This window comes from Podarcis gaigeae, assembly GCF_964106915.1.
Source record: "Podarcis gaigeae genome assembly, contig: HAP1_SCAFFOLD_202, whole genome shotgun sequence".
Classification (NCBI taxonomy): Eukaryota; Metazoa; Chordata; class Lepidosauria; order Squamata; family Lacertidae; genus Podarcis; species Podarcis gaigeae.
Genome location: NW_028153308.1, coordinates 5378 through 31042, shown reverse-complemented (window position 1 = coordinate 31042; position 25665 = coordinate 5378). Strand labels below are relative to the sequence as shown.

At 46.4% G+C, this 25665-nt stretch overlaps 2 protein-coding genes across 6 annotated transcripts; one reads left to right on the top strand and one right to left on the bottom strand.

The window, feature by feature from the left end:
• Positions 1–103: 103 nt before the first annotated feature.
• Positions 104–19694, bottom strand: LOC310837183 (endoplasmic reticulum transmembrane helix translocase-like). Its single transcript, XM_083757335.1, has 12 exons — positions 19378–19694; positions 13078–13167; positions 12173–12363; positions 10060–10132; positions 8410–8565; positions 7578–7647; positions 7244–7350; positions 5510–5639; positions 2728–2783; positions 1922–2048; positions 1352–1489; positions 104–247 (listed from the first exon to the last, which is right to left on the bottom strand). The coding sequence occupies exons 1-12, from the start codon at positions 19669–19671 to the stop codon at positions 123–125; spliced, it is 1557 nt and encodes a 518-aa protein (XP_083613461.1). The 5' UTR covers positions 19672–19694; the 3' UTR covers positions 104–122.
• A 69-nt stretch (positions 19695–19763) lies between these two features.
• LOC310837184 (coiled-coil-helix-coiled-coil-helix domain-containing protein 5-like) lies at positions 19764–24213 on the top strand. Of its 5 annotated transcripts, none has more exons than XM_083757336.1 (4): positions 19764–19979; positions 20787–20923; positions 22493–22644; positions 23861–24213. In XM_083757336.1, exons 1-3 carry the CDS (start codon positions 19779–19781, stop codon positions 22641–22643), a joined length of 489 nt encoding a protein of 162 aa, XP_083613462.1. In that variant the 5' UTR covers positions 19764–19778; the 3' UTR covers position 22644; positions 23861–24213. The 5 variants fall into 5 exon arrangements, with proteins under 5 accessions (XP_083613462.1, XP_083613463.1, XP_083613465.1 ...); XM_083757338.1 differs by having other exon boundaries at positions 19857–19979; positions 20783–20923; XM_083757340.1 differs by lacking the exon at positions 19764–19979 and adding an exon at positions 20323–20354 and having other exon boundaries at positions 20783–20923.
• Positions 24214–25665: the final 1452 nt, after the last annotated feature.

Below are 25665 nucleotides of genomic sequence, written 5' to 3'. Positions count from 1 at the left end.
CTTTGGGTGGCCCTGGGCAAGATAAAGTGACTCACAAATAATATAAAATAGTAATAATTTAAAAAGTGAAGAGAGCTCATGATAGCTCTGAACAGCCTCCTTTGGCTCACTCCACCAAGGACCTACCTCAGCCCAGCCACACCTCTCACCACTAGGCTGTCACTGGTCAGGGTGCCCGTTTTATCAAAGCAGCAAATCTGGACCTTCCCTGCAAAGGGGATGCGGAATGGCTCGGTGCAGTAAACATCTTCAAGAAAACAAAGAGAGAGGGAGAGGTCAGCGATCACTACCCCCCTTTTTTCTACTGGGCCCCACTCATGGTGGTCAAAAATTTAAAATATACCTTCCTTTTTGTGTGAAGGCCTCCTCCATCACTGCCCTCTCTCCAAGCAGAGGAGGAGGAGGCATGTGTGCGCGTGCCTGCACACACATACACAATCAAGTGAGGAAAACGACACGGGGGTCTGTACCCAGTGAAGTCACTTTGCTTGTGCAACAGAACTTCCCCTCTCCTTGCATGCCCACTGCCAAATCTGTTATGGAGGCTTGGGAAAACCCCAAAAACATTTCTGGGGGGGGGGCATATGGGGGGGGAGGAGAGGGATGGGCAATTCTGTTGCACAAGCATAGGTCTTTGTGGCTACTACCCAGTAAGTTTAACAAAAAGACAAACGTGCTTGTGCTCATTTGCTATGCAATTACAAGATAAAGGGTATACCCACCTCTCAGATGGTAAACATGAAACAGTTCTGTTTGGGCATGGACTGAGTGGCCACCGAAGAGAAAGGGTTTATTTTAGTAATGAGTTTTTACAAATGCATACTTCTAGGAGGAATAGGGCAACAAAGCCAGTGGTTCTAAGAACTATGGGCTGCTTCACCATGGCAACAGGGATTCTGCTCTCGGGCCAATGGTCCCAGACATCTCATAGGAGGACACTCAAGTCCATGAGACAGGGTGGTAGGCATTCTAAATCAAGACGTGGGGATGAAACCTTATGGTGGGGAGGGGGGAGAGAAGGGAAAGATTAAGCCCCTTGTTCATGGGACCTGAAGTCTATGGGAATCTGAGAGGGGATAAGTGCTGGACAAGACCCCTACATCTAGCCAACTATTACATAAGCAACTTCTTTTGTTGCGCTTTGTTTATAAGGCCATAATAGTCAAATATTGTAGAACACAGTATCCTGCAATAAAAATAAAGTTAGCAAACTGCTCAGAACCTGAGGGTAGAACAAGCTGTGAAATAAATAAAACAGGGACACTTCCTAGAAATGCAATCAGGTCAGCAGTTTCACCCCCTGCAATTTCAAAGCCTGCAGCTTCATTTCTTGGTGAGGCTTGGTACTTACACAATTTGGCGAGAGCAATGAGTGAGGTGTTGACGGCCAGAGAGAGCTCGATGGGGAGTTCAGGTGGGACAACTGAGGTGAGGATTAAAGTGCATTCCAGAAAGAGCTTGTAACGGTTCCTGCTGGGGTCCTTGGTGCCTTGGGAAGGGGAGCAGACACATATTTATGCCATTTTACTGCTGCAAAGTCCACCAATACAATCAGAACAATGTTTCCCAAACCACATGCTGCGGAATGCCTATGAGCTACAAGAGAACTGCTAGTGTGCCAGGAGAAATGATTTCTTTTTTTTTTAAAAAAAAAGAGTTAAGTTTCTTGTGATCTCAGCATCTCCACCCACAGAAAAGGCTGCCAAATCATGTGTACAGGATTTACTGTTCTAGGGAGCAATGGATACATAGCAGGACAGCCCATCATCAAGGAAAAAACCATCTAGGTGAGGCTGCATCCCTGTCAACACTCAGGCAGCCATATCAAATGTATGCTCCTTCTATGAAACCCCAACCTGTGCCCTCACTGATACTATTTTCTGATCTGTAAGAAACCTAGGTTCCAGAAATAAAAAATCACCTTCAACCCACACATACGCTGCCGCTGCAATGGCAAAGACGAGCAGGAAGAGGATGAAGATGAAGGTCTCCAAGTTGTTGGCTGTCACCCGCTTCACACCAAAGAGGATGGTACGCAGAAGCTTCCCCTGGGAGGGAGGAAGAGTTGTCAGGGGGAGGCAGCAATAACCTCCCTCAGGAGAAGTGGCAGGAAATGTTTTTAGTTAACGAGACTAGGGGCAGTGAGAGAGCAATAAAACAAGACTTTTAAGAACTTCTTATTGAGATTCACCTGCCCACTGCAGTTCAGTAAGAAGGACCCTGCTGGCTAAACAGTTTAATCCCTGAAAAATCAGATTGACTGAAAGCGCCATACGCTCTTAGGACAGTAGCAAGGCTGAAAGCGCCATACGCTCTTAGGACAGTAGCAAAAGGTTCCCAGGGCTTGCTTCCAAGATTAGCTCTCCAAAGATTAGCTCTCCTAAGTCCTCAGCTCAACACAACCCCCCCCCCCCCGTTTACTTATGAGAGCTTCAAGGGTTATCAGAAGCTTCAGGAAGGCAAACCGAAGTCCCTTGATAATCAAGGGCTCCTGAAGGTGGAGCTAAATATCCAGACAAGTCTTTGTCTCTTTACCTGCCAAGTCAGGTGGATTACTCCCAAGGGTAAAATAAACATGAAAACAGGTTTCTACTATCTCATGTTAAGTACAGTGGTCTGCCCCCTCCTCCCTCGAAGTGCTGTTTTGAGGGTTCTCCTGACACAAACCCCAAACCAATTTTGGGTGACAGTTGTGCAAGCGGAAGCCCAGTGGCTCTCGTTTCTTACCTGAGATGTATTGAAGCCTGTCCTTAGAACATAGGCCACACACCCGTTATCAACCGCTGTGAAGAGGTATAAAGGAAAAGGATTACGCAACATGTTGGTATGAAAAAATGAGCAGATGAATAGGTCAAGTTGTGCAGTTCTTCCAAAGAAGTCCTTCGGACATGAACACTTTGGCTTCAGCTGCTACATGGCGCCAGGATAGACCATCAAGAAATGCAGAAGAGCTAAAGCGAAGGAAGGAAGCTGCAACATGCAGAAACCAGTCTAAGCTTACACAGCGCAGAAGACGCAAAGGTGTTGGTAGATCTGTGGTGAATCATAGTGCCTCTCCCTCTCTTCCAGGCTCAGGCAGTTTCTCTTGGATCATGTTTTGAAGGAGTTGTATCTGACTTATGGTGACGCAGGTGGCGCTGTGGGTTAAACCACAAAGCCTAGGACTTGCCAATCAGAAGGTTGGTGGTACGAATTCCTGCGACGGGGTGAGCTCCCGTTGCTCGGTCCTAGCTCCTGCCAACCTAGCAGTTCGAAAGCATGTCAAGTGCAAGTAGATAAATATGTACTGCTCCGGCAGGAAGGTAAACGGTGTTTCTGTGCGCTGCTCTGGTTCGCCAGAAGCGGCTTAGTCCTGCTGGCCATATGACCCGGAAGCTGTACGCTGGCTCCCTCGGCCAACAAAGCTAGATGAGCGCCGCAACCTGAGAGTCGGCCACAACTGGACCGAATGGTCAGGAGTCCCTTTACCTTTACCTGACTTATAGCATTTTCAGCAAAAGTTTCCCCTCTCTCTCCCTTTGAAATTGTGTTTTTTAAAATAATTTTTTATTCTATATTTTTAAATGCCTTCCCAATCTGCATCATACGATAATGAAATCCTATTATTGTCAGAAATGCATATTATTCAAAAGGAATAAATAATATACAATTCTGTAATTAAGGAGTATTTGAGCTACCCCTAATTGTGTAATTTATCCAAGCTTGGCTCTTTTGCCTGTATGCTGTTTTATAATGCAAGTTTAATTCTATAATGTGAATCACTCAGGTAGATTCTGTTGGAGAAACTGGACGCTTTTGCTTATTCTAGCACCAGCTGCTTCACTACCAATGTCTGCATGTCTACTTGATCTCAAAGTTTCAGTTTCTGAACAGGTGTATATCCTCATCTCACAGCTAAAAGTGATGACTTTAAATTCTGCACCAGGGAAATTCTGCCAGAGAAGAAAGGGGAAAGCACAGGTTTCCACGGGTCTTTCCTACTGAGAGATTACCGTATAAACTTGTGTATAAGCCAACTTTTTCACCATATTTTTTACGCTGAAAAAGCCCCCTTCGGCTTATACTTGAGTGAGGTGGGCAGCGTGGTGGAGGGACAAGCAATCCAAAAGGAGCGCTTTCTCGCTGCTGGTTCCACCGCCGCCGCCTGCCTCTTGGAAGGGCAGGCACAGGAGCCGCAGCTTCTATGCCTGCTCTTACGAGCAGCGGAGGGACGAGCGGCCAGAGGACAGGATCACACTTCAAAACGACCTTGACAGATTAGAGAACTGGGCCAAAACAAACAAGATGAATTTTAACAGGGAGAAATGTAAAGTATTGCACTTGGGCAAAAAAATGGGAGGCACAAATACAAGATGGGTGACACCTGGCTTGAGAGCAGTACATGTGAAAAGGATCTAGGAGTCTTGGTTGACCACAAACTTGACATGAGCCAACAGTGTGATGCGGCAGCTAAAAAAGCCAATGCAATTCTGGGCTGCATCAATAGGAGTATAGCATCTAGATCAAGGGAAGTAATAGTGCCACTGTATTCTGCTCTGGTCAGACCTCACCTGGAGTACTGTGTCCAGTTCTGGGCACCACAGTTCAAGAAGGACACTGACAAACTGGAACGTGTCCAGAGGAGGGCAACCAAAATGGTCAAAGGCCTGGAAACGATGCCTTATGAGGAACGGCTAAGGGAGCTGGGCATGTTTAGCCTGGAGAAGAGGAGGTTAAGGGGTGATACGATAGCCATGTTCAAATATATAAAAGGATGTCACATAGAGGAGGGAGAAAGGTTGTTTTCTGCTGCTCCAGAGAAGTGGACACGGAGCAATGGTTCCAAACTACAAGAAAGAAGATTCCACCTAAACATTAGGAAGAACTTCCTGACAGTAAGAGCTGTTCGACAGTGGAATTTGCTGCCAAGGAGTGCGGTGGAGTCTCCTTCTTTGGAGGTCTTTAAGCAGAGGCTTGACAACCATATGTCAGGAGTGCTCTGATGGTGTTTCCTGCTTGGCAGGGGGTTGGACTCGATGGCCCTTGTGGTCTCTTCCAACTCTATGATTCTATGATTCCTCCGCCGCTGCCACCACCACCAGGTTTGTGGTGTGGTGAACCGGCTTATACTCGAGTCAATAATGCAATGAGGCTACATTTTAATATTTTAATGTTTCAATATTTTAATGTTGTATTTTAATTTTGTTTTTAAGTTGTAATCATTCAACTTGTTTTTATTATTGCTTGTAAGCCGCCCTGAGCCTGGCCTTGGCTGGGGAGGGCGGGGTATAAATAAAAATAATTATCATCATCATCATCATTATTATTATTAAGTTTTCCCATCTTTTGTGCTAAAATTAGGTACCTTGGCTTATATTTGGGTCGGCTATACTCAAGTATATATGGTACTCTTAGTGCTAAAGTTAGCGGGTTTATTATATCAGCAATCAAGCAGCAACTAAACTGTTCAGGGAATGACATTTTAAGAGCTTCCCTGCCATTGATTCAAGCTATATAGGCATGTACATACGTTTCAGGCCTGTGCTTGCTTTTTGCGGTGGGATGTGCTGTACAACTTTCGTTCCCCCAAAAATTATGTGCAATCTGGAATCAGCCTTCATGTCCAAGACATATTCTGGGTCTAACTCTTCGATTGGCTCCTACAATAAAAGAAGAAGAAAAAAGCACATTTGGGAACTGATAACAGATGTCCAATAATGCCTGGCCCAACTATTCCGCCTACATTAGGCAGGTACAAATGTAGACAGACATCAACAACCTGCTCTGCACCTGCCTGCATTCTTGGTCACAAGGGAGCAAGCTATATGTAGTGATATTTTAACACAAAAGACTCTAAAATCCAGGGACTGAGAATCTCCCTCATTCCTCAACTTTGGAAATCTGCAGCTGCTTCTACAGTTGGAGGGAGAACATCAGGTATGTGATTCAGAACTGCTTCCCATATTTTGTCTGAGGGCTTCCCTTGTGGGCTTCCCATAAGGGCATCTGATTGGCCACTGTGAGAACAGAATGACGGATGCTCTTATGTTCTTAATATAATTTAAAATAAAATAAAAAGCATCTAAAAACAGTATTTTTCAGTGTGAAGTTGACATTCCTCTACTCCCAGATATTTGATGGGATGAGTTTTATATCAGTCTTTGGTAACTGGCCTTCCCTGATGTTTCATTATACTGTTGGGGTAGTGCAGTTTTATTATTTTATGGTGACTGTTTCTATTGTTTCATTTTATATAAATGTTTGTATATTTTAACTGCTCCAAGACAACTTGAGTCTTCTTTTAGAAAAGTGCATCTAATAAATTCAACAAACAAAACTAAGTGTTGTTGTGCTTTGATGCTCTGTATAACTGGATTGCTTTGCCAGTTTGTTTGTTTTTAAATAAATATAAGCACTGTGCTATTTGCAATTTGAATCTGGAACTAGAAAAGCACCACCGGCATAAAACAAGCCACTTCTTGTTTCTTCTCTTGTGCAGTAAGTCAGAGGACTCCACACTGGGGACGATGGGAGGGAGCACCACCCATTACCAAGGCAAGGGATCCATCAAGCTGTGCTGGATACACACAAGCTGCCCTTGTTTTGGGGTTGTTGTTTTTTTAGATTCATTAACCAACCAAAACCAGTGAATCCTGAACTCAGCTGGAGTTCACTCTGCTACCTAAAGCCAATGACTTCCCACAGATGATGTATAGTAAACAAAAGCTGCCTTGCCAGATCAGGACAAATTGATCTAGTCCAGCCTCCTGCGTCCAGCAACGGCCACTCATAAGACACTGGCAACAAGCAGGCAGAATGAGATGGTCCCACTACCCAAGGCTCTAAAATACGCCACCTCTGAACATGGAGGTTCCATATCGCTCATAATAATTGCCAAACCTCTCCTCCAAAATTTTGGCTTTGCCTCTTGTTGCCATGGCAATCTCTCCCTCTGCATAAGCGAACACATTGCTGCCATTTCCCCCGTCAGCTTCATGTTTCTCTTCCTTACTATTCAAAGCTACACCTCCTCTCTCCTTCACTTTCACTCCTTGCTCCCCAGGTGTCCCCGTTTGATCCCTTCCACTATGTCAACTTTCATGCAGCCCCACCCCGCAGCATCTATATGGCCCGTTTCCCCATTTCACTTTCACTGTGTCCATTTTCCTGGGTCAGCACTGTCTTCTGCAGATTGTATAACTGCCAGGCATCCTGCTAACACTAAATAAATTGTGACTAAATTAGCAGAAATCATCAGGCAAACCTTCATTTGAGGCACTGACTCTCCAGTCAACATGGCTTCATCTACGATGCACCTTCCGCGCAGCAGCAGCACATCGCACGGCACAAGGTTCTCATGGGGGGAGCGGCCTGGAAGTGAGAGTTGGATGCTCAGAAGGACTGGGGGGAAGGTGGGGCCTTTGCTCATAAGGTCTCAGGAATCTTGAGAGAGGGACTGTGTCAGGTATTGAAAAGACTCCGGCTTCAGGCCCATGACACAAAGTTGCATGAAATATGCACATGCTAATTTATACACATAGTTGAGCTAATTAAGACTGTGGGTGGCAGGGCTCTTATCAGCGCAACACTGATCTTACCAATGGACACAATGTCCCCTGGAATTATCTCATCGCTGGAAATTGGACGCCACTTCCTGTTTCTATAAACCTGCAAGAGGAAGAGATATTATTAGTACTATTGTTCTTTATTAATTTAATCTTCATCCACAGATCTCAGGGTGGTTCACAGAAGGGTGGCATTTAGGATGCTAGAGGAAGAGGAGCTGGAGCTGTCCACAGACCAACTTCCCCAAACTCACCTCGTCATACCTACAATTCATATCAGCTTGGGCTCAAGGACTCCTGAATGGAGACTGTTGGACCAATTAGCCATCACAGGTTAATCTATCAAACAGCAACCCCGTTCTAATACTTTGGAAACTCAGGCCTGGTCAGGTCAAGAGCCTCCTGCACTCCCTTGATCAACTACAGCACCACCTGACAACTGTCTTCCCAATGCCCTTGCATGAACAGGGGAGATGGGGAAGCCATGGGGATTGGTGCAAGAGAAGAATCGCCATGGCTTTGTGAGTATTGTTGATAACAAACCCTTTAGGCAGGTGAGGAGCAGCTGAATGACAAGATAATTCTCCTAACTCCCATCTGGGGCTGGCACAATCCCTGCGGCTCTGGCGGCACCTCCAAGTTCACCCCAACAACCTTGGCTTTATTCTCCTGACTGCTCTCCTTCCAGCACCTGCCATTACTGTTCCCTTCTGCATTCTACATTCTACACAGTGATCAGCCCTCTAGGGTCACCCTGAGCAACAGGGATTCAGCGTTCCGGAATCCATGCGCCTCATCAGATTGTCTCCAAGTGGGAAGGACCAGTGTCTCACAGCATTGCTCACCACTTCCTGCCTTGGCTCACCTGGATCATGTAGGGTTTGTTGCCCATTTTTCGAATCTCTGACATGTTCCTCATTTGCTGCTGGACGAGAGATGCTTCAAAAGCTACCAGCATGGAAAGGGTGAAGACACTGTAATACCAGTATTCATCCAGGCACCACAACCCCACGCAGAAGACCTACATGTAGGAAACAAACACAAAGCACTCCCAATACTGGTACAGAGCAACAATCCCATTTGGGCCTATAACGAAGATTTGGTTAGCACAGTGGCTAAAAGCATTTAAGTTTCTCCTCAGCCTCAAATGCATGAGGTAGCCTTGGACAAGCTTCTAGCCTTGGTGCTTGGTCTGCAACAGAGGGATAAATAATACTGGACCATCTTATAAGATTGTTGCAATGGTTGCTGAAATAGTGGCCAAGCTCCAAAGAACCATGGAAACAAATTCTGGGCACCCAAGTGGACTTTAGATTTGTTTTTCTTGAACCACAAATTATTGTGTGGTTTGAAAGCATTTTGAAACAGGTGTGTGTTAAATGACCAAAGAGAGAAGACAAAAACTGCAACAGCCTAACGCAAACCTTTTGTTACTAGACTCATCAGGCCCTCCAAGAACGTCCATGTGGGACACGAGGGTAGAGGCTGGGCCTGTATAAACTTTGTTATTCGCATAAACATATGATATTTTATACACACTGAAAACTTTTAAGAAAACATTAATTTTAACTGAAGAACAGTAAGCTGAATCAGGCCAATGCCCCATCTGGTCCAGCGCCCTGTTCTCATGGTGGCCAGCCAGATGACTGTAGGGGGAAAGCCCTCTTGCTGGCTGCAGTTTCAGCGGCTGGTAATCCGAAGAGAACTGCTTCCAGCTGTGGAGACAGAGCATAGCAACCACAGCAGGCGGCCACAGATATCCTTATCCTCCATGATGAGGACAAGAGGTTTGTCTAAGCTGCTTCTAAAGTTAGCTAAGCTGGTGGCTGTGACTGCCTCTGAGGGGAGCAAGTTCCAGAGTTTAACTATGTGCAGCATGAAGAAGTCCTGAATCTTCCAATATTCAGTATCACTGGATGTCCATGAGTTCTAGCATTATGAGGGCAGGAATTTTTTTCTCTTTCTTCATGTCATGCATAATTTTACAAACGTCTATCATGTCGACTCTTAGCACCTTTGCTGTAAACTAAAATATTCCCAAACGCTGCAACCTTTCTTGCTAGCTTCTGCGCCAAGAATGGCTGAGCAGCATCTAAGTCCATACCAGCCTGGTAAATATGTATGGCAGGAGTGTGTGATTCAAAGTACAGTGGTACCTCGGGTTACATATGCTTCACGTTACATACGCTTCAGATTACAGACTCCGCTAACCCAGAAATAGTACCTCAGGTTAAGAACTTTGCTTCAGGATGAGAACAGAAATTGTGCTCTGGCGGCGCAGAAGCTGCAACAGCAGCAGCAGGAGACCCCATTAGCTAAAGTGGTGCTTCAGGTTAAGAACAGTTTCAGGTTAAGAACGGACCTCCGGAACAAATTAAGTACTTAACCCGAGGTACCACTGTACAATAGAAGGTGTCAATTTTTAAATATACGTAAGAGATTTTGCCTGTGGAATTCTGGGTTTAAGGAACAGAAACTCAAAAAGAGGCTGATGCTGCATATCCTTTTTGATTACCTGAAAGACGAAGAAAGGGGCAGTGGCTCTTTCTTTGAAGAGTTCAAGGAATTCTGGCACAACCATCTCTGCCCTGTGTGAAAAACAGAACCCTGATTTATTTTGGCATTGTGTTGTGACATTCTGTCCTGCTTGCAACCCCTAAAACCCTGGAGGTTTGATTACACACACACACACGAGACACCTCACCATCTTTCTGCTTGCTCTGTTTCCACTTGGAAGCACTTCTGCAATGTCTTAGATCATCCGGCTCTGTTTCCAAGTGGAAACAAAGCCGGATGCTCTAAGACATTGCAAAAGTGCTTGTTCTGAGAAGTTGACGGGTAGCAATCCCTCAGACAAAGCTCTTCATAAAACAGGGCTTATGAGGAAGGTTTCAAAATCTTGTATTCCATTGTCTGTCCTAGAGTTACTTCAACTGTGTATATTTAATAACTAGAGAAACAAGAATTACCATTGCGGCCATTGCCATTTTTATGAAAGTGAACCTCTAACATTTGGCTGAAAACTGGAGAGTGAAAATTCTCTCTTACTGGTTGACATGATTATTACATCATTTGCTTGTTCTTCCAGATACTGTTAGAGAAGCTGCAGCTACTGACTTGAGTTTTCATTGTGTTGCCCACCTTTCCTGATAGTTCTGCTGTCATCTTCCAGGCCCTAAAATTTTAGCAGGCCTTTAAGACAAAGGTGCATTATTCAAGGGGGTATTCTGTTCCTTCAGACACAATTACAGTAGATGCCTGCATCTTTCGTGGTTGATCTATCACTTTGAAGACTACATAACTTTGCCTCAAAACACTAAGAGTTTAAGACTGAGAAGCTTAGGTGGGTGGACGATGGGAGAAGAAAAGAATTCTCTCCCCACCATAATTACCCAAGAATAAATAGGAGCTGGGGAGGTGATGGCTAGAATGTGAGTGAAAGGGGAGGCCATGAAAAATGTGTGCAATCTGATGCATGTGTTGAGTCTTAATTGTGTTCCTTGTTGCAGACAGCATCCTTCTGGGATGGAAGCCAAAACAAGGGATTAGAGCTAGGAAGTTGTATTTCAACTGTGAAGAAGAGAGGAAGATGTTGAGTAGGTTAATCTTCCTTGCCTCCACTTGCTGGCTCAATCCTGGAGGCCCTTCAGTTAAGGGCTAAGAGAGGTACCAGAGAGATTAGGGCCAGGGCTTGAGTTCAGGTGATGACTGTAAAAAGGGAGGGGCCGTTTGCTCTACTATCCCTACCCCTAAATGCATGTGGAAAGACTGCAGTGCTCAGCCCAGGACACAGGATAGATCTAGTAGGGGATATTCTAGATGTGCCCTATGAGTTTTCAGCTTCCATTAATGAGCAATGTGCAGGCAACACGGGCACAAAAGTTGTAGAACAATGACCAAAGAACCCCTACTTTTATTCAAAAAGGTCTGGAGATTTATGCTTCCCTCTACCCATATCTACTTAGAAGTAAGCCCCATTGATGCATACAACTGCATACTCAAGAGCCAAATCAGAATAAAATTGCTCGCCTGTGGAAGGACAGAATCACCAGGTAGTAAACTGTAAAAAATAGTTACACAGAAATGAAAAACTATTTCTGTAAAATTCTTCCTATAGTTACTCATTAACCTGATAGTACTACCCATCCATTGCTCTGCTTTCCTTTGGACCACACCAGGGAGGCAGGCAGGTGTGTGTCTTGTGGTCTGGGCAGTCCAGGACTGCTATACACACTGCCGAGGCTCGCACCCTGGGAGGCCACTTCAGCACTGGTAATGCGGCAGTTTGACTTCACCTCCAGATGCACACTCCATAGTCTCTCAAGGAAGGTGGATGCTGCCAACACCTACCTACCCACAGGTGGCTTGACCCACACTGAGCACAGCGCATCACACTAAGCACTATGTTTTGTCAGCGGTTATTTTTTGCTAGAGTATCCCCCAGAGAACCCTTAACTCATACTATGTTACCCACATGCTGGATTCAAAGTACTGCCAACTAATAGTTGTAAGTTAATTAGTCATTAATTCAGGCATCCTGTGGGCAAAAGTCTGAGTGCTCCAATTCCTGGAAATGCCCACCGTAAATGTTACCCCAAAGCAGTTGGATCCAAGTTTGCCCCACTTACTTGTTGGTGCCATAGGTCTTCTCTGCTGCTTTGATCTCCTTGTCTTCCTGGTAGCCACGTGCATTCTGATAAAATTGCAATGGATGTTCCACAGGGAATAGCACAGGAAGGAATTTTTTCCTCTCATTTAGCTCGTAGAAATATTTGATTTTCTGAAATTCGAAGGAAAGGACCTCCTGTCCATCCTCCCCCTAGAAGAAATAAAGAAAGCTACAGCAACCAGGTTTCCACATGCAAGAGGCCAGCTTAGCAAGTAAGATTTTAGACACTTCCACTGTCATGTTTAAAAGGACTCCCTGCCGCAAGGTGGGCGCAATCACCAGCCCCTCCACCCCAACAGGGAAGGGCCGAAGCTCAGTGGCAAAGCGGTTGCTTGGCATGCAGAAGGTCCCAGATCCTATCCCTGGCATCTCCAGGTAGGGCTGGGACAGGATTCCTGTCTAATACCCCGGACGGAGAGCAGCTGCCTATCAGTATCAACAATACTGAGCTAAATGAACCAGTAGCCCAACTCAGAATAAGGCAGTTTCCTGTGTTCCAAACTGAGCAAAGTAAACCCAAGCATCAATAAAGTACCACAATAAAAGGACACCTCCAAAGCTGAAAGTCACAATATGCAAAAAAAGTCTGAAATAGACAAGAGACACAAATCAATTTAACCCACCCTCTCGAACATGCCCTGCCTGCATGCTTCCTACCTTTATTTGGCTGCCAAGTCTGCTTTTCTGTGGCTTTTTACAAGGTGCGAAATCAATAGGCCAGATCCAGACTTAGTCAAAAGTCCCACTGAAGCAACAAGTCAAGTCATGACTAGCGAAGTCTGTATCCAGCTGGCAAACAGAAATGGGATAACAGAAGGTTCCACATGGGGGAGCTGCTTTGAACCACAGCCATGAATTTCTTACCTGGTCTCGATGGATGGGCACCAATTCTGCAGAACCGTTATTGGGGGTTGGCACAACTTTAGCCAATGTGGCTTTCCTTGGACTGCGCACCTGAAAGACACACAATTAGGGAAGAAAACAGTCTTTAGAGTTAGGACGAACATCTGAATCTGAGCTTTTGGTTTGTCTTTCCTAAATCAACCAAGAGTAGTAAACCAAGGCTTGCGGTTGTGATCTTTGCTCTGGAAATTCACATCTGCTTAGCATTATGTATAAACCAGGTCAGTATCTGAGATGGATACACAACTAGCCTCTGTTCCTTTGAACCTTTTGCACAGGACTGACCCTACTATGAGACAGAATACAGTGGCTGCCTCAAGCAGCTAATTTTGAGTATGATTAACAGATGGCAAAACATTAACAACTGATGGTAAATAACTATCAGTTACTTAAACTAATTCACTATTAAGAGCTTTAACAAGTAAGTTTTAAAATAAATATTGTCTGTGCCCTTTCACTGTATTCTCTAAAACAGTGGTTCTCAACCTTCCTAATGCCGCAACCCTTTAATACACTTCCTCATGTTGTGGTGACCCCCAACCATCAAACTATTTTCGCTGCTACTTCATAACTGTAATTTTGCTACTGTTATGAATCGTAATGTAAATATCTGATAGGCTGGATGTATTTTCATTGTTACAAATTGAACATAATTAAAGCATAGTGATTAATCACAAAAACAATATGTAATTATATATTGCGAAATATTTATTTCTAATTACAAATAAATGAAAGCTAAAGCACAGAATAAGCTCAGACTTGCTAGAGAGGTTAAAAGCAACAAAAAAGGCTTTTATGGGTATGTTCGTAGCAAAAGGAAGAACAAAGAAACAGTGGGGTCACTCAGAGGAGAATATGGTGAAATGCAAACAGGGGACACAGAAAGGGCTGAACTCCTCAATGCCTTCTTTGCCTCAGTCTTCTCCGATAAAGAAAACAATGCCCGACCTGAAGAATTTGGAGCAAATGATTCAGCAGAGGAAACACAGCCCAAAATAACTAAGGAGATAGTACAAGAATACTTGGCTAGTCTAGATGTATTCAAGTCTCCAGGGCCAGATGAACTGCATCCAAGAGTATTAAAAGAACTGGCAGGGGTGATCTCAGAACCACTGGCAGTCATCTTTCAGAATTCCTGGAGAACAGGCGAAGTCCCGTCAGACTGGAGGAGGGCAAATGTTGTCCCTATTTTCGAAAAGGGGAAAAGAGAGGACCCAAATAATTACTGCCCAGTCAGTCTGACATCAATACCAGGGAAGATTCTGGAGAAGATCATTAAGCAAACAGTCTGTGAGCACCTAGAAAGGAATGCTGTGATCACCAATAGTCAGCATGGATTTCTGAAAAAGAAGTCATGTCAGACTAACCTGATCTCGTTTTTTGACAGAATTACAAGCCTGGTAGATGAAGGGAACGCAGTGGATGTAGCCTACCTTGATTTCAGCAAGGCATTTGACAAGGTGCCCCATGATATTCTTGTAAAGAAGCTGGTCAAAAAAAAAATGAGAGGCACAAATACAAGATGGGTGACACCTGGCTTGAGAGCAGTACATGTGAAAAGGATCTAGGAGTCTTGGTTGACCACAAACTTGACATGAGCCAACAGTGTGACGCGGCAGCTAAAAAAGCCAATGCAATTCTGGGCTGCATCAATAGGAGTATAGCATCTAGATCAAGGGAAGTAATAGCGCCACTGTATTCTGCTCTGGTCAGACCTCACCTGGAGTACTGTGTCCAGTTCTGGGCACCACAGTTCAAGAAGGACACTGACAAACTGGAACGTGTCCAGAGGAGGGCAACCAAAATGGTCAAAGGCCTGGAAACGATGCCTTATGAGGAATGGCTAAGGGAGCTGGGCATGTTTAGCCTGGAGAAGAGGAGGTTAAGGGGTGATATGATAGCCATGTTCAAATATATAAAAGGATGTCACATAGAGGAGGGAGAAAGGTTGTTTTCTGCTGCTCCAGAGAAGCGGACACGGAGCAATGGTTCCAAACTACAAGAAAGAAGATTCCACCTAAACATTAGGAAGAACTTCCTGACAGTAAGAGCTGTTTGACAGTGGAATTTGCTGCCAAGGAGTGTGGTGGAGTCTCCTTCTTTGGAGGTCTTTAAGCAGAGGCTTGACAACCATATGTCAGGAGTGCTCTGATGGTGTTTCCTGCTTGGCAGGGGGTTGGACTCGATGGCCCTTGTGGTCTCTTCCAACCCTATGATTCTATGAAATTTTGTCATGAAGCATGGTGTAGCATGGGTAACAGTCTTAATATAACAACAGTAAACTACATTGCTCCATTTTGCGACAGTATGCGTAAAAAGCCAAAGTCAGCATGAAGGTTGAGATTGCTTCTTTCTCACCAGATCAGAAATTCTTGGGGCAGACTTTGCAAGAGCAGAACGAAGATCATCTTCTACAACAAGTCTACTTCTGTAGACTTGATAATCAACAAGCTGGAAAACTCTGTTTCACAAAGATATGTTGTTGGAAATGGAAGAAGAAGGCACAACACATTTTCAGACAGAACAGGATATGAGTGCAAACACTTGATCCAGAATTTTGTAACTGGCCTTGTAGAGAAATCAGTTCTCGCTGCATCACTGTTAATAAATTCAATGAACTCCTCTTGTGCTGACTCAGGAATATCTTCAACTTTGACTGTGAATGGGCTTCTGGCAAGTGCAAATGGGGTGTCTGGTAGATTTGGAAAGTATGATGAAATTTCGTCTGCAAGCATGTGCAAGTGTTCTTTCACAGAAATTATAATCACAATCCTTTTGTCTGGTTCAATGTCATGTTCCTCAAAGAAAGCACATAAGGTAGGCAACACCTAAATTTTACAGTGGTACCTCGGGTTACATACGCTTCAAGTTACATATGCTTCAGGTTACAGACTCCACTAACCCAGAAATTGTGCTTCAGGTTAAGAACTTTGCTTCAGGATGAGAACAGAAATCGTGTTCCGGCGGCGCGGTGGCAGCAGGGGGCCCCATTAGCTAAAGTGGTGCTTCAGGTTAAGAACAGTTTCAGGTTAAGTACGGACCTCCGGAACAAATTAAGTACTTATCCCGAGTTACCACTGTATTTTGATCCAATTTTTTTTTTTTGCCAAAGCTGAAGTTTCATTTGGAATGATCGAATCTTTTCAGACAAATCGAGGCATGTTGCATTTGGTCCTTGCAGTGATAAAAGGTAAAGGTACCCCTGCCTGTATGGGCCAGTCGTGTCCGACTCTAGGGTTGTGCGCCCATCTCACTTAAGAGGCCGGGGGCCAGCGCTCCGAAGACACTTCCGGGTCACGTGGCCAGCATGACGAAGCTGCTCTGGCGAGCCAGCACCAGTGCAGCGCACGGAAACGCCGTTTACCTTCCCGCTATAAGGCGGTACCTATTTATGTACTTGCACTTAGGGGTGCTTTCGAACTGCTAGGTGGGCAGGAGCTGGGACCGAAAGACAGGAGCTAACCCCGCCATGGGGTTTCGAACCGCCGACCATGTGATCGGCAAGTCCTAGGCACTGTGGTTTTAACAACAGCCCCACCCGCGTCCCCTTGCAGTGATAAATTTAACCATTCAAGATGGCAAAGAAGTCAACCAAGTAAGCTATTTTCTGCAGTTCACTTTTATTGCTGAAAAGTGCTTCAAACTGCGGTCTTACTTTCTGATTAAAAAAAGGTTTTGAGTTCATCACGAAACTCAAAAACACATTTTAAATCTTTTCCTCTAGACAACCATCTCACTTCAGTGTGAAATAGCAGAGCATTGTTCAGCGCATCCAACTTGTTGCACAGTTGCGAAAACAGTTGCCTGTTTAAAGTGCTCGCCTTTACAAAAGTGACGGAATTTATGACGCTTTTCCCCGCTGACATTTCCTCCCCCCCTCCCTCACCGCGGTGGAACCTCCCCCTTCTCCCAGTGTAGCAAATCGCCAGCCAAGGTTTGAGGCCCTTGTCAATGGGCGAGCGGCGGCTGCGCGTGGCTGAGAGGAGGAAGGGGGCTGGGCTGAGCTGGCTGAGCGCATTTCCAGCAGTCCCTCATCTGAGCAAGCTGTTTGCTGCCGCTGCTCGTGCTGCCGCCGCCACCCTGCTAAGCGCGGCTACTGTGCCTGCCCTTGCGAGAGGCAGAGGCTGTCATCAGTGGAAGAGCCCACCCTCCAAAAGCTTGCTGACCTCTGGTCTTAGGTGACCTCTGTGAAAGGGTCGTTCAACCCCCCCAAAGGGGTCGTGACCCACAGGTTGAGAACCGCTGCTCTAAAACAAAGATAAACACACACACACCTTTGCTTCCCCCTTCCCTGTCATGCGATGATTAAACGCAGAAGTAGAAAGCTTGAATCAAGCTAGTGTCTTCCATATTGACATTGGGGCTTGTGCTTAGTGTCATAAAGAATTCTACACCTAATGGCTTGGATTCTCTCTGTGGGAGTCTCTCCATAGAATCAGGAGGGATGGGGCATGAAATCACCGAAAACTGGGCAGAGGGTATGGAAAACTCTTCTTCCCCAAGCTTCCTTAAGTCACCTGACCTTAGGATCCAAGCCACTGCTTGCCACGTTCTAACCATATTTGCTCAGAGGTAAGAAAGATCCTCCAGCTACATTGAGATTTACTTTTCAGTAAGTTTAGTTATGACAGCAGCTTAGATTTATAGTCCAGCCCCTAAATTTTACACACACTTGCCTTTTGTGTAGCAGGAAGAGAAGATTATTTTTGTATGGAAGAAACTTCCTTATACTGCTGTCAGACCGCTGGTCCACAGTAGTGTCAACTCTGACTGGCAGTAGTACCCCTCAACAGTTTCAGGAAGAGCTCTCACTTAGCACTGCTACCTGCAATCCTTCAACTGGGAGTTGAACCTGGGACCTTCTGCATGCAGATCATGTGCTCCCCCCCCCGAACTATGCTTATTACTTGCTTGAAAGGGAGCAAAGGAAGTGAAGCTTATGCAATTAAAGTTTAGGAATCTAAAAAGACCCCCCCAAAAAAAAACCCAACCCCAAAACATTTTCTTGCATTTTAGAGAAATGAGGAACCCCAGTGGTTTAAAGAAAGCAAACTTAGCAGGGGTTAAATGTAGCTGTGAGAACCAGACGGCCTGCCGCTTTCAAGGCCTTGGAAAGAGACCTTGGAAAGAGACGACTGAGCAAAGTTCACCAGATTACCACCCGTCCAACAAAGTTTTGACGCTGTGCCCAACAATACCACAAGCAGCAAAAAGTTATTTACAGCTTTGTCTCCCAGCTTAAAAATATGAAATAAAAAAGGATAAGTATTTTGATTTTCTTCTTCGTCACCAGCATCCTAACTGAGACATACTGGTATGGCTGACAGAGGCTGTTGTTGGTCTCAGTCTGTGGTACTCAAATCAAGCAAGTCCCAACCAACATTGATTCTTGAGGAAGTGGATACAGAATATCCTGATGCAGCTTGCCCTACTGGTGACATACACAGGACAATCCTAGAAGTGTCACCACTGCCCAGAAACCAGTGTGCCATTGCAAGGAGAAAGCCTGGCCACTTCATAAAAACTTCAGCGCAGCAAAAATATTCAGAGTGGATCATTATCCATTTACTTATTTGCTATTGCCCACCTTTGAAATCAGCCAGACTTAACAATTAACAGAGAAATACACGCCACTCCAAAGCCTGCAAATCAAACTGCAAGTTTTGAAATAAGGGAACATCCTGTGCTCCAGCTGTCTGAGTACCTCAGCTGTGACAGTAACACATGTGGATCCAACTTTCATGCAGGGTAGATGTATGTTGGTAACATGTACATCACCATGTTACATGTATTTCATCATGCAAGAAGTTTTTGTCATGGTGAAAAACTGAAAGTGGCCTTGACTGTCCAAATAATCACACACCAATTACATTAATGGTCTATTTTGTCATGCAGCCAATTTTGCAAGCACAAATATTTTTCCTGCAAAACAGGTTTGATTACAAATTTTCTGTGCAACAGGGATACTCATGTAGGAAATTGTTACTTTCAAGACACCCCTACGATGACCTGGAATAAGAACAATCCACCATGTATGGCAGTATAACAAAGGGCAGGTTTTTAGACCAACCAACCACTTTAAAATTAGACAGCTGCCAGCCCTAGCAGAGTCTCCAAACACAGATTCTGTTCTGGTAAAATGAAACGTGCGTGAAGAGGACTTCCAACTGGTCACATGAACAGCCCCTCCCCCCCCCCCGCCTCGAGGTCTCCTCAGTCCCTCCGCAAGGGCTTCCCGGGCCCTCAGGAGGCCCGACTCACCGCGCAGCAGTAGAGCAGGCAGTGGACGTGGACGCTCCAGAGGCCGGCCAGGGCGGTGAGCAGGTGGGCGGCGCCGATGGCGGCCAGGTAGAGGAGCGCGGCTTCGGGCGCCTCGGCGGCGGCGCCCCAGGCCCAGTCGCGGGCGCTGCGCCCCCAGAACCACAGCCAGAGCGGGTAGAGCACGCAGAAGGGCAGCACCGTCCCCCACAGCAGCCGAGAGCGGCGCCGGTACGGAACCACGTCCTGCACCAGCTCGTCCCCGGGGCCCGGACCGGCCCCCGCCGCCGCCGCCATCCTTCTCCCGGGACCCCGCGCCGCCACCGGCCAGCTCCGCGCGCGCCGCTTCCGCTTCCGGGGCAGCCGGCCCAGCCGCGAGCCCGGCTGGCGCGCAGCCCCCGCGCATGCGCAGCCCCTCCCGCGGCAGTGGCGGGGCAGCGATACAACGTGGCCTTAGCGCGTCTTACGCGCCGGTGCCGCCATGGCCTCCAGTGTCATGGCTGCCCGAGAGAGCCTGGCACGCATGCGCAGATGGGGACACACCCTCGGGAGGGAGCATGCGCGCCAGAGGACGGGATCCGGCCTCGGCGCTGCAGGAGCGACATGTGAGTGGGGCGCCTGAGCGGAAGCCCAGTGCGGTGGGAGGGAGGGAGAGCGCGGCCTAATGGTTAGGGCGCTTGGCTTGGGAGACCCCCAGGGCTACAACACAAAGGCATCTTGCATCTTTATGCTGTGACATTTTTATGCCCCGAGACTACGGACAAAGAGCGGGATGCACAATTAAGACATTAAACAAGCCCAAGGTTGAAGAAGAATATTTTCGCCTGGCATCTAAAGGTGTGTAATGGAGGTGCCAGGCAAGTCTCCCTGGGGAGAGCATTTCGCAAAGGGGGGGGGCAGCGCAGAGAAGGCCCCGTCCTCCTGCTGCCACCCTCCAGGCCTCATGTAGAGGAGGCTCAGAGGATGATCTCAGGGTCTAGGTAGGCTCATATGGGGCAGTCCTTGAGGTATTGCGGTCCTGAGCTGTTTATAATTCTGTGGTAAACCAAGTTATGCACTTCATGCTTCTAATGTTACAAAATGACTTGTAAAGAGCACTTAAAAAGAAAAGAGCATTGCATTTCCCCCATTTTAAAAAAAAATTCTAGAAATTTTACATTTACATCCTGATGTTAGCAATGCACTCCAAAGCAGTTCTTCCTACGTGTTGGGTGTGATTTTGCCAGGAGCATGTGGAATAATGGCAAAGTGATAACCACGAATGTCAGGGATTAGGGAGCATGGCTAATCTTTGAGGAGGGGGCAGAGACTCTGTAAATTACAGGGCTCTCCATGTACCTGCGCTGGAATCCTATCCATGTTGGATCAGATGACTCTAATGAATGCTGTTGTGCCTCCATCCCCACAGGCAGGCGGCCCTGGAGGTGACCGCCCGGCATTGCCGAAAAGAAGCAGAGCAGTATGGCCAGTGTGTGGCTGCCAACCCTTCCTCCTGGCAGCAGGACTGTCACCAGCTCAAGCTTGAAATGGCCAAGTGCACGTCATCCCAGTAAGTTTCCAAGCAGGGCACCATTCCGTACCACAAGCCCATCTTGGTGCGATAAAACTTTGATGCATCATTGTTGGGGGGGGGCAACCCTCTGGTGCATGTTTTTCCCCCTCCCGCTTGGGGATCTACTTTCAAAGCAATGACTGAATGGCTGGATTTATACAGGATCATAGAATAGAATCATAGAATCATAGAGTTGGAAGAGACCACAAGGGCCATCGAGTCCAACCCCCTGCCAAGCAGGAAACACCATCAGAGCACTCCTGACATATGGTTGTCAAGCCTCTGCTTAAAGACCTCCAAAGAAGGAGACCCCACCACACTCCTTGGCAGCAAATTCCACTGTCGACCAGCTCTTACTGTCAGGAAGTTCTTCCTAATGTTTAGGTGGAATCTTCTTTCTTGTAGTTTGGATCCATTGCTCCGTGTCCACTTCTCTGGAGCAGCAGAAAACAACCTTTCTTCCTCCTCTATGTGACTTCCTTTTATATGCATACATCAGGAAAGCCTGACTTTGAATGCCGTGCTTAAATCACACATTAAACTGATGTGACTAGTAGCCTTCTAAGCAGGGCGTTTTTTTATAGTTCTGGCTCCTCCCAGGGGGGCACCATTGCCTTTGTAAGAGAACGAGACGAGTTCTGGCACCTCTTTTTCTAGAAAAGTAGCACTGCTTCTAAGCCACTGTGTGAGGGGGCCAGTGCATGTTGGAAGCCTACACGGGTAACAATTTCTCTGTGGTCTGCATTGTGTATAAATTAGGCCTGTGTCTGGGGAATGTCTATCCTGTACTCTGCCTAAATGAGTGGAAATGAGCTCGTAGGAAACTTGGGAGAGCTCTATGAGTTCAGGGGAAACCATAATGGGAGTTGGGGGTAATTATTGAAGACATGTCTAGTGGCAGAATGGATAGGAGGCATTTGTGGAGGGGATCTGGGTCCATGACAATGTCCAAAGTGCTCAGTGTTCATTATCCCAGTAATCCATAAGTATAATAATTTATATTATCCCCATTTTGCAGGTGTGGGGACAAAGACTGAGATAAAGTGGTTTGCCAAAGGCTACTAAGTAAGTTCAGGGCCAAGTGAGAATTGAAGATATTTTGGCTCACTCTCTTAGCAACTACAATGCACTAGCACTCAGAGACGCAGTTTGAGTGACACACTAAGTCTAGGTGCACCATGAATGAGCAAGCATACTGGTGCATTCTGCTACAGTGGTGCCTGCCTGCCTGTCTCTCTTTTTGCAAAGCTGGAAGGGAACAAACTCAAGCACTGGCTTAGTGTGACCCAATGGTCATGGTTTGCTTCTCTCTAAACAAATCATGAGCAGAAGCCACAAGTGCTGCTTGCTAATTGCTAATGCTAATTCTGTGCTTTGCTTTCTCTCAGCTTTGGGAAGGAGGGGAAGGCATGATTTTAGCACACTTGCTCATGAATGGTAAGCCACAGCTGAGCTTACTGCGATGTATGTGCCAGGCCAAAGTGAGATATTTCTCCAACCATTCAAACAAGAGTATCTGTCAATTTCTCACCTTTTACACAACCACCTGTGTGGCTTTCATTGCAGCCCAATTGTACAGAAAATCCGCCACGATTGTGCTGAACCATTTGCTGCATTCGAACAGTGTCTTAAACTGAACCAGACGTCTGTAGCCAACTGCACTGAACATGTCCAGAAATTCCTGCTCTGTGCTGACCAGGTGAAACTGGCCACATAAGGTTGGTGCCCTAAACTGATATGTAAGAGGGCGCCCCCCCCCCCCGCTCTCCATGTGCATGCATGTGTCATTCTTGGGAGGCCACTCTTGCAGTGATCCAGGAGTGTGTTTTGCCAAACAGGCTAACCCACCAATCCAGTTGTGGCCGTTGTTAGAGTAAACACTTCTCTGTTTAAGCCATGCATGCTTGAGCCTGGAACTACAAAAATACACTTACATAGCTGTTCTTTACAAACAATTCCAAAGGTGGTAATATATCTCTCACTTGAGCCTTTGTTCTTCCTCTCCTATAAGCAGCACTCGATTACTGCTTAGTCGGCCTGCCAGGGACCAGATAAAATTGCACTGGCAGGGACTTCTTCTCACCTCTCGGTTGCCAAACAGCTCTCCTGTCTTAAGTTGGTAACAGTGTGCAAGCCTCCATCAGCCTTGAAAATAGAGAGTCCCATGAGGCCTCCTGTTCCCCTGCTGTCTCCATCTTCTCTTCTAGGCACATATTTGGAAAACAGGCCGCCAGGATCCTTGCTGCCATTCTATTTCCAAGGAGTCTTGTGGCACTGTAAAAGATGAACCACTTTATGATGGACTACACTTGCTCCGGGACGCGGGTGGCGCTGTGGGTAAAAGCCTCAGTGCCTAGGACTTGCTGATCGAAAGGTCGGCGGTTCGAATCCCCGCAGTGGGGTGCGCTCCCGTTACTCGGTCCCAGCGCCTGCCAACCTAGCAGTTCAAAAGCACCCCCAGGTGCAAGTACATAAATAGGGACCGCTTACTGACAGGAAGGTAAACGGTGTTTCCGTGTGCAGCTCTGGCTCGCCAGATGCAACTTTGTCACGCTGGCCACGTGACCCGGAAGTGTCTCCGGACAGCGCTGGTCCCTGGGCGCACAACCCTAGAGTCGGACACGACTGGCCCGTACGGGCAGGGGTACCTTTACCTTTACCTTTTACACTTGCTCCACTTCCACAATGCATTTGTTAGCCTCCTCCACACCCATTAAATCTGCTCTGGAGGGTTGGAGGGATCTCCAGAACGGTTTAGGGGGCATGTGGTGGAGAGGAGAGGGAGGAAAAGTCTCATTGTGCAAATGGACCTCCTTCCAGGGACACATCCCCCATTTTGCACTACGTTGAATTCCACCTGTTGTGATGTACTGTTTTGATAGGCCTTTCATTTGTGCTGTGTTTGTTCTTTGTCCCTCTCTCCTTCTCCTTCAGTACCAAAAAAGGTGATCTCCTCTGTGTTAACTCTCTGGTGTCGACTGGATTAAAGGTTCCTGGTTCCAGGAATGGCAACAACGTCATCCTCAAGATCTACTAGGTCACAAGAATTGCTTCCCGGTCCTGGAAGCCCATTTCTGCAGCCATGCCTGCCAATGCCATCTCAGTGTGGCACATTGAAGTGCAGCTTCTGATCAATAAACCATGGGAAGCACATAGGCATGACCATGGTAGTCTCAGCTCCATCTGCAAAGCCAGCCCTGCCTCTTGGAGCCCAGTGTGTGGCTCTGTGTGAGCCCTCTTGGAGCTCATCCAGGCACAGTGCAATAAACTGCAGTCAAAGACCAGAACAGTCTCTTGTGGTTCTTGCAGTCTAATCGTCCAGTTTAGCAGCTGGTGCATGAAGTCTACCTACACATAACCTAAACCAGTTTCAAGGTGATCAGCAGGAGTTTGCAGGGAAATACATGGATGGGAACAGAAAGGAGTCTGGTTTTCTGCTTGTGGATCTTCCCTGCAAAATCCATGCAGCCTAAAGTGTCATTTCTCCTTGAGCAGGGGACAGGAGGTAGATGTTTGCATTGTGTTTGCCCAGAGCCAGTAGAGGGCACTATCTCAGCAGGAGAACCATCTTGGTTCATGTGAAATAACTACCACCTTCTGGACGGATTAGCATCCCCACTGCACCTATAACCAGGCTGGAACAAGAGGAAAACAATCCCCTCTTTAGTCAAACGCATTGCATGGCTTGCTTCTCCTGGAGGCACTAAACCTGTGCTGGGGGTGTACCATCGAGATTGCAAACAAAAGCACTTCCTGACCAGAACAATCTGGTGTGGCAGGGGAAATCATTCCCTTCCTTGCCTAGAGTCTGATGTGGTTCAGCTGAAACAAAGGTTGACTGTGTCCCTACGAACTAAGTTATGGTTAAAGGGTGCTGGTTAAAAGATTTTGAGTGTGACAGGTGCTGCCATTGCTTGATGCTGTTGCAAGTTTGTTTGTTGGCAAAATGTGGGTAGGGCAGCAGGAAGTGATAAAAGGAAAGTGCTTGTTTTCAGAGGAATGGATCAGAGTCTAAGCTTAGAATAACAATAGAAGGATCCAAAGTCTTCTCCCCTACTAGGAAGGGGGCTGGGAGCAGGGGCTTCGAGGATATTCTCCCAGCTCTCTGAGCATTTTAGGAAGACCACACTGCTTTCCTAAGGGTCTGGAAGCTGACTTTCCCATTTTCTTTTGAGCAAATTATTTTCCCACTTCTAACTGGGACTGGTTATAACATTGCTGATCACATAAGTGGTTGCATAGTGCAAGGTGCTTAAGTCATATTTTGCTTGCAACATTTCTTCCAGGTGGCCACTCCGAGTTCTGTTTAAGAGGATGTGATGACCAAAATCCAGAGCTGGCAACAGACATAGGAGTTGGCATGTTTAAATTACCAGCATAGTCTGCTGACTACCTTAGTGCTGTAGTGCTAAATTGGGGCAATTTGCATCAAAGGTGAGATTTGTCCAGTGTGGAAGTGGTCCACAATTCCTTGATCGGACTGTGCTTTTACCCTGATTCTTTCTAGCCTACCATGATCAAGAACTGAGATCAGCAGAGTCCCTGTGCAGCTTTCAGGCATCAGCACGTTGAACGCTAAAATATACCAACCTCCATTTTGAAGCACCCTTGTCTAAGATGATTTCCTCTTGGGTTGCATTGGAGGTAATTGCTTCAGTCTACAGGAAATTAGCTGTACAAATTGCAACTTCATGTTGACTTATAACTAGCTTGTTCTGTTCTGTTGATTTCCACGGGGC

Bases quoted from the DNA above. Each gene is read 5' to 3' on its own strand.
- LOC310837183 (XM_083757335.1), bottom strand. From the start codon at position 19,671: ATGGCGGCGGCGGCGGGGGCCGGTCCGGGCCCCGGGGACGAGCTGGTG. The intron at 12,364-13,077 runs GTAAGAAATTCA...TATTTCTTCTAG, and splicing joins TGCCCATCCATCGAGACCAG to GGGGAGGATGGACAGGAGGT. The intron at 248-1,351 runs GTAAGTACCAAG...GTTTTCTTGAAG, and splicing joins CATTGCTCTCGCCAAATTGT to ATGTTTACTGCACCGAGCCA.
- LOC310837184 (XM_083757336.1), top strand. From the start codon at position 19,779: ATGCGCAGCCCCTCCCGCGGCAGTGGCGGGGCAGCGATACAACGTGGC. The intron at 19,980-20,786 runs GTGAGTGGGGCG...CCCCACAGGCAG, and splicing joins CGGCGCTGCAGGAGCGACAT to GCGGCCCTGGAGGTGACCGC. The intron at 20,924-22,492 runs GTAAGTTTCCAA...CTTTCATTGCAG, and splicing joins GCCAAGTGCACGTCATCCCA to CCCAATTGTACAGAAAATCC.